Below are 8,588 nucleotides of genomic sequence, written 5' to 3'. Positions count from 1 at the left end.
TCAAGGAGTTATGGCTTTGGTTTGGAGGAAGAACTTCAAAACAGGAACACTAAGAAGTAGTCGTAAAGAAAAAGTGTAGGGTTGAGACATCTGCAGTAAAGTGCGGATTATGTAAGACCTTTGCTGTATGTTTATGGGCTAAACGACCACAACATGGCAGTACGTTCAGTGACACCATGTACAGAAAAGCTGTTTAAAGTTTTAGTCATTGGGGATCTAAGTGTTGGGAAAAGCAGCATTGTCTTGCGGTATGTGAATAAACGCTTTGATGAAAGATACAAAGCATCTATTGGAGTTGACTTTGCTCTAAAAACTATTGAATGGGATGCAAAGACAGTGGTGAGGCTTCAGCTTTGGGACATTACAGGTGAGTTTCAAGATTACGAAGTCCCTTTTTACCATAGAAAATTATGGTTATGCCATAAAAATGTGCAATTTCTGTGAAAACTGTAAAATCTGCAGTAACGTTACAACTACAAAGCGAAGCTAAAGACAAAGGTAACTGCACTGTGGCTAGGCAGCTGAAGCAGCTGTGTCAAATGAAAGCTAGCTAGCTAGTTTAACCGTGGGATCGTCTTGGCTAGCTTAGCTAACGGTAACGTTAAAGCTAAAACAAATTAATTTATTAGTTACTAAAAGTGTTCTCTGTAGTTGAAACCATTTTCAATAAACTGATACTGTATCTTGGTAAATGTATTTGTTAATCCACATAAAATTGAATATAACATATAACATAAAACATTAAATGGGTAACGTTAGTAGCTAGGCTAGCTAAAATGGAGAACAAAATCCCGGCTAATGCTAACTAACGTTAGCTTAGCAGAGTTGCATCAACTGCCATCACCGCGTTTGACAGTTAGACTTAGAATTTATGTGAATTGGTGGTTACCTTAGCTAACTTTAAATGTAATATTTAAATCTATTCAATTTAGAATTTATGTATAATATTGATTTCAATATACACATAAGTAGACTGACAGGCAGACTCCCAGCAAAACAGACATATTTAATTCCTATGCTATGAGCTAGCCTGCTAGCCTATAATGGACTGTAGGTAAATGATAGATAGATAGATAGATAGATAGATGGGGGGGGGGGTTATGAAGGCAGTTAGCTAAAGAATTACAACCTCTCCACACCTATTGCAGCGCAGTCTTTGTTGAAAGTTTATCTTTGTCTAAATTACAAAAGTCCTATATGCCTCAACCAATATATTACCCTCAACCAATAATAAATCATGCTGGGATTTGACTATAAATGTTAAATAATTTCACAGTATTTTTAGTGACTGGAAATTTGCTGTCTTTTTCTTATTAGAATTCTATTATTTATTTTAATCTTATCCTACCAGTGGCCATGTAAATATACCATTTTATTTCAGAAAACTACTGTTAGTCTTTCATTTGTTACATAACCTTTGTTGTTACAGTCCAATTTGATATGATAATTCAAAGGGTGAGGCTATTTGCACCCCTGGTACAATTACCAGTGTAATTTGTACCCTGGTGCAATTAGAAGTGCTATTCGTACCCTGGTGCAATTAGAAATGAATGCTATTCGTACCCTGGTGCAATTAGAAATTAATGCTATTCGTACCCTGGTGCAATTAGAAATTAATGCTATTCGTACCCTGGTGCAATTAGAAATTAATGCTATTCTATCTGGTACAAATATCAATGTATGCTATTTGCACCCCTGTGCATTTACAGTACCTTGGCCTATATTTACACACAGTTATCCATACTACTCATGTATTACACCTTTTTGGAATATTATCGCCCTGACATTCTTACCCTAACCATAACCAATCCCACTCCTCTTGCCTAAACCTAACCAACCCAACCAGAGCAGGCATATTCATGAGTCTTCCCCTACCACCCTGCAAAATTTTTTTGCATCCGCGGGCCCTGACTTGCGCAATTGCATGCAAATTATCCAATCCAAAATGAAAAAAACAAGATCACCTCACCGGGGAATCAAACTCCAAGCTCCCAGACCAAAGGTCAGTGTTCTAACCACTCACCTAGCAGTCCTTACTGGAAGTCATACAACTGTTTACCACTTGGTGTCTTCAAGCCTCGGTTGCTAGGTAACCACACTGTATACAAAAAATAGGTAGGCTACTATCGGTACTACCCATAGACTGTAACAGTCTATGGTACTACCTAACAAACTAACGGTTGTATGCTTTCACTGAAGACAGAAAGTGCAACTGTAGTATCCATTTTCTGCTAGAAATTAAATTGTTATAAACTTTAGAGACAAAACTTTCCTAATATGCCAGTTGCTGCGGTCATGGAAGATGAACGTCCGCCATGATTTCGGTGCACGTGAGCAACGTGTTTTTGTTGTCACGTCACAGGGTGTGAATAGCTCAGCTGTGTAGCCGAGGCTATTCGTACCAGGGTTGCAAATAGACAATCCGTAATTCAAATCACGCATGATAAACAAACAGTAGCATCACTGACTGGTTCTGAGCCAACTTTAAATTCAAATAAATAAAAAAACTGTAAGCCTTTGCCAAATAATAACAGCAAATCTGGGGAAAATGAATTCATCTTCACTCTTGGATTTGAGCACAAGCTGTGGTCAAGCATAAATCACACAGATTTATTTTCTCTTCCCTCAAGGCCAGGAGAGGTTTAAGAAGATGTCCAGAGTGTTCTACAAAGAGGCGATGGGAGCAGTAGTGGTCTTTGACATTACAAACAGCTCCACCTTGGAGGCTGCCTCAGAGTGGAAGCAGGACCTGGATAGCAAAGTCTGTCTCGACAGCGGACGTCCGGTCCCTGCCGTCCTGCTGGCCAACAAATGTGACATGACAGGAAGGGACAGAGACTTGGTGTCCTCGCTGGACAGCTTCTGTAAAGACAACAGCTTCATGGGCTGGTTTGAGACATCTGCAAAGGTGTGTTGTATTTAAGTTATTTTAGGAGAAGAAAATCTGTGTACAGTGGCAGTTAGAAAATATGCAAACGTTTCTCAGAGGCATTATCGGCTGAGTAAAGCCTGAATAGGATATGAGGCACCAAATATTCCCCTTTTTCAGTTTTTTTTCTTTTATCAGGATGACTTTAGTAAACACATTTCATCATAGGGGTGGTATTTCAGGTAGAAGGTTTAACAAACTCTGAGTCTAACCCTGATGTCTGAGTTGATTTACCCTGAGATGGGAAACTCTGAGTTTTCAGTTCCAGAACAGCTGATATGAGTTGGTTCAATCAACTCAGAGTAGGTTCAAGCGCGTGCACCACCACAATAAAAAGGCAGCATGAATGGAGCCATGAGACTACGATTCACCATGGTAACAACCACAAACAAACGGGTCGGCGGAAATACTCATGCGCACATACAGCGAGTAAAAAAAAAAAAGAAGCAAAACAGCGGCTGCTGCAAAAGAGAGAGAATTTGCGTGGGAGAAAATTGCTGCTAGAGTAAATGCGTATCTTCCAATATAGTGCATATCATTTTTAATCATAAGTATAGCCTAACATTACTCGTGAATGGTATTTGATGTTGCCTTTCTTTAAATAACTGTTCATTTGTTATACTGAAGTTGCATTGATGACACTGTATGACACTCGATAACTGCTCTTTAAGGTTTTATGTAAAGCACTTTGAATTGCCCTGTTGCTGAAATGTGCTATACAAATAAAGCTGCCTTGCCTTGCCTATAATCTATTTCATTTAGGTGCAATCCTGCGGGCGAAAAAGTCCTAGTCCTACTAATCCCATTCTGAGGCTGCAGCACCATCATTATCAGAATTATAATCCATAATCTTTTATTTCAAAGGGTTTACATCATTCACCTGCAATAGCCTACTGTGGAACCCCTTTTAAAAATGTTTAAAACACGTTTCAGAGCGAGTCACACTCTTCTGACGGCGCGTTGCTACAGTGGCTTTACTAAAATGCTCCGCAACACCAATGTTGTAAAGACAAATGCTGTTTGCAAAAAAAAAGAAATGCGATAATCGGCTGGGATGTAAGAGCATAGATGAGTGACGTTAGTTGATACTGGGAAGAAAAACGATAACGCTCCAATAGGAAGTTATCTGAAAATTAAATATGTCTGGGCTTCAATATCATCTCCCGACGTAGCCTATGTTTAACTCTCTGTAAAGTAAAGCAGCTTCTTCATCAACGGGATCGTAGACAAAAGGAAATGCCATGTTTTGAGAAATAAAACGTTTTATAGGCTACTCTGAGGTGAAGTTACCTCCCTTTCTGAAACATAAAACCCAGAGTTTCCCTCATCTCAGGGTTAACAAACTCAGAGTTTTCACTAAACCTGATTTCTGAAACACCACCAGGGTCAAGACTGGATTACCAACAACATCATGGGAAACTGTCCATGATCCCATACCCATAAAGGCCCCTTAAAACCCCAGGTTCACAACGTATTACTTGTCTTTGGTCATTTAAAAAAATTTAAGTTAATCATGCACCACTTAAGCAAAATATTAACCAAGGAAGGTCCTCTATTATTACTTATTTAAATCTAACTTTAACACCTTCATTACTGTATTTGGTTACGCCAAGTAACCAATAACACAGTAAGATGAGGAACGGTTATCATTACAAATAGATAGATTATAATAGATTTCCTTTCATTAGCCTATTGCTAATGATTTAAAGTGAGACTATGTAAGAAAATGAAACAATATAAAGTTTCAGAAAGTTAAATAAATTAGCAAGAATAAGTACACTTGCTCAATTTAATACCCTCAGAGGTTTTGTGTCTACAGTCTTACTGGGTCTGGTATGACCAGTAGCTTATGATTATATTACTGTATAACTGACACTACTGAGTCACTTCTCTGACTTTATGACCCTTCTTTACCTGTGCTACTGTTACACTATGTTTTAGCTGAGAAAATCATGTATCTCCAAAATATCAACTTCTCGTTAGCTAAGAAAAATAACCAATTGTTGCAATGCATTTTTTTTCTTCATTTTTTAATGGGTTTTAATGGTTAATATAGCCCGAAGAGAAAACAATACTCGACTCTTCACTTTATCCGAAAAAAATCACCAATTTTGTCAAAAGTCAAAAGTTTTCAGGGGACAAACAGCAACACAGGACACAGTATAAATGTCCTTAAGGACAAAGTATCTAGTTACATATTCTTGCAGTAACATGTGCTAGTGAATTCATTAATATGCGTGAGGTCACACTCTTGTCTGGCTGTTTTGAACAACTAAGACTGTATTTTCTCAATGTCACTGAGTAAAAGGACCAATATTGACATACTCTCTTAGCTGACTGACTTACTAAAACTGAATTATTGATGTATTAATTTGCCTGTTTGATGGTGTTTGTATTTTACATTTTTTGTATGACAAATTTTAGTTTCCATTGCTGAGGCTCTCTTCTGCCTGAGCAAAGCTTCTTGTGGCTCACAATTAGAATGCATGAGGTTACGCTATACTGTATGCGTGAACTTTAACACTGCAGCTATATAGCCTGTTCATAAAACGTGTAAACACCGAGCCAAACACTCAACTCAACGGATGCATACACAATGTTCTAAATTATATTCCCCCCCTCACCATTTATAGGACAATATAAATATTGATGAGGCAGGTGTCTTCCTTGTCAAGCAAATGATGCTCTGCGACACCGGCCTGTCCAATGAAGAGCGCCGCTGGGACAGGATCAAAGTGAGCCAGGCTCCCGGGGAGAGTCAGAGCCAGTCATTGTGCTGCTGGAGACCACGGCTCTGAGGCAGAGAGCCAAACAACTGCAGCTACTGGTTAAACGCTCTAACTAGACCTGTTTTTGATACCATGTCATGAATCCACAGCCACTGCATAGAAGCTATTTGAGATTGTGTTACATAATAGCCAGTAACTTTACATGCACGTTTCTGCCTCGCCAGGTTTTTTCAGTAATGTGTGGACTGCCTCATAAACACCTCTGTGGAGACGATTGAGCTAATTTCTCTGATGATCCACTGATACCGACAGGCTAATAAAGTGATCAGCATGACATACGTCCTGCTGGGAAAAGTCTGTGACACTCACCGTGCAACTAAGACTTGCTGGTGATTGACCTAAAACTGTGAAACGGTCACAACTGCCATTTTCCCAAACAACAAAAACAGCAAGACAAAAAGATTTTTAAAATGTTGTTTAAAGCTATTGAACATTTCTCATTAAATGACAACCTATTCAATCTCAGCTCTGAGTGTTACTTGCCTGTTATGCAACACATGCATATAATTAAATGTTAATCACTTCACAGTGAGATGATGGCTAAGACCCGTGCATAAGCATCGCAGCCAGGCTTGATATGGCCAATAGCAGAGAAAAGCATATCAGCATGACCTGATTTTGATGGAGGGAGGAAAAGATGCTACATACCGCCCAGAGAGCTGGAGGGAGCAGAGCACTTATGCTGTATCTAATCATCATTCACATCATCACAACAAATATATGTTTTTTTTTTCTATAATAGGAAGTCAACCATGACATGACTGAATGTTTAGATTGATGCATTTGTAAGATTTGTTGATGCAGAGATAGACAGAGATACAGAGAGGGAAAGACATTCTCAGACAGAGCATCAAGCACTTACAGCAATGACTGCTGATAAAAGAAAAGAGTATTTTATTGACCACCAGTAGTGGTGGAAGAAGTATTATTCACATCCTTAAGTAAAAGTAGCAATACAAACATACAAAACAATTTAACTTAAACAAAATGGCAGAAGTATTGTACACAAAATGTACTCATCATGGGTAGTTTAATAAATTCATCATAGGTTTTGTATGTGCAATCTTAATCTGTAAAGTAACAAGGTGCTATACAGTTTATTCATTGAGTAAGGTGCAACAATAGTGAATCCAGCCAAATGTGTTTGAGGTCTATGTTTTTATTTTATTTTTATTTTTTTTGGGGGGGGGCATTTCTGCCTTTATTGGACAGGAAAACAGAGATATATGAAAAGGGAAGACATGCAGGAAAACCATCACAGGTCAGATTTGAATCCTGGACCTTCTGCATCGAGGAATAAACCTCTGCACATGTGCACCTGCTCTACCAACTGAGCTCACCGGCCACTTCGAGGTCTGTCTTAATAGGATTGATATGTCTATGTGTGATGCCCTATATTGCCAAAAGTAGACTCCTCTGTCCACATACATTTGCGAGGGTAGGGTACTTTTTTCCACTCCATGACCTTGAAGAAGAGTGGCGTCTATCAGTTCATTCGTCCTGTCTTTAATCATGTCGCTCTGTCAGTAAATGCTTTTTAGTTTTTTGTACTCTAATGAAGCAGCGTCCCTTCACATTTTAATCAATTTCAAGGGGATTCATTTTCCTTTTTGTAAATCAGTATCATATAAATCTTCATGCTGAAAACAATTGGATGCTTTTAATGCATTTAATGATATGTCTCATTGCATCTTCTTGTAGATATTTGAGGAGCGTGAAACCTTGTCCTTTATGCTCACTGACATGTTGTGTATTTCACAGGTTATTTTTGCACACCAATCTGTTCTTTGCTGTCCTGCTGTAGTTTTACTTTTCAGTGTCCTTGCTGTGCATCTAGGGAACTGTTCTACATCCTGCCGGCGGGTACCTAAACACAGTAGCTTTTGTCCAAATTCAGGCCCTATGCAGGTTTGTCATGTGCATGTTCTTTTATTAAACCTTGCAATGGTCTTCATGTAAAACCTCATACCGCTTTATTATAACAGCATGTATACACTTTGCTGATCAAGTAAATTGCAACATAAAAGCCAGGAAGGAAGTTTACCTTTGTGTGACAATTGCGCCCAAGGGAAAGTGAGAGAAGAAGTAAAACACAACTGCTAATTATGGATTTATGTCCCAGATACGAGAGACCTGAATTCAGGAGTCAAACAAAGATGCTGGCCCCAATACTTTTTCACATCGGACACAAAAGCTCAGCTTCGGAACTTGTTGTTTATAAATATGACAGTCTGAATGGGAGTCACACACTCTGAATCAGATCCCATTACTTGTGCATTATTAATATTGCCCTATTTTATCTACCCTCCAGTGAGCATTTTTGCTGGCAGCTTTCTTCATATATTCATGATTGCTTAAAAAATTCTATTTAGTCAAACTTGTGAATAAGTTGATGAAGTACATATATCTCTGCTGTGCCTCTGCCAGTCTTGTATTGTGTCTTGTGATTGAGTGACCCAGTTTATGATGGCCTATGTTAATTAAGTATTCACTGTCTGTGGAAAGCAAACATAAATACTAGTCTGGTATACTGCACACATTCTGGATGTCAAACAGACTCTTTGATGTCCCTCTTGCATGAAAATGGCAACTTCTTAGTTTGTGCAAAAATGCCAGGATGTAAATTAACCTAATTATTAAAAACAGATCATATCCTGCACCATCAAGGCAACCAATCAGGGGAGGAATCCATATGTTGCTGTCCATGGTGCTGAATTTTGGCTGTAAAAAGAGCCCTCCACAGCAAAATGCTTTCAGATTGCAGGGTGGTAGAATGTTGGTAGAATACCCCATCTAGTGTAGAAAACATGCATGTGCAAACACAGTTAAAGTGCTTGAGGAACGCTATAGGATGCACCTGAGTGAGGAAA

General features: G+C 38.7%; 1 protein-coding gene across 1 annotated transcript; it reads left to right on the top strand.

The window, feature by feature from the left end:
• Positions 1-125: 125 nt before the first annotated feature.
• On the top strand, positions 126-6,158 carry rab32b (RAB32b, member RAS oncogene family). The gene is made up of 3 exons (XM_039786934.1): positions 126-367; positions 2,631-2,908; positions 5,563-6,158. The coding sequence occupies exons 1-3, from the start codon at positions 154-156 to the stop codon at positions 5,725-5,727; spliced, it is 657 nt and encodes a 218-aa protein (XP_039642868.1). The 5' UTR covers positions 126-153; the 3' UTR covers positions 5,728-6,158.
• Positions 6,159-8,588: the final 2,430 nt, after the last annotated feature.

This window comes from Perca fluviatilis, chromosome 20 (genome assembly GCF_010015445.1).
Source record: "Perca fluviatilis chromosome 20, GENO_Pfluv_1.0, whole genome shotgun sequence".
NCBI classification, from domain to species: domain Eukaryota; kingdom Metazoa; phylum Chordata; class Actinopteri; order Perciformes; family Percidae; genus Perca; species Perca fluviatilis.
Note: the sequence above shows the minus strand (reverse complement) of the source record. Positions and strands in the feature narration are given on the sequence as shown.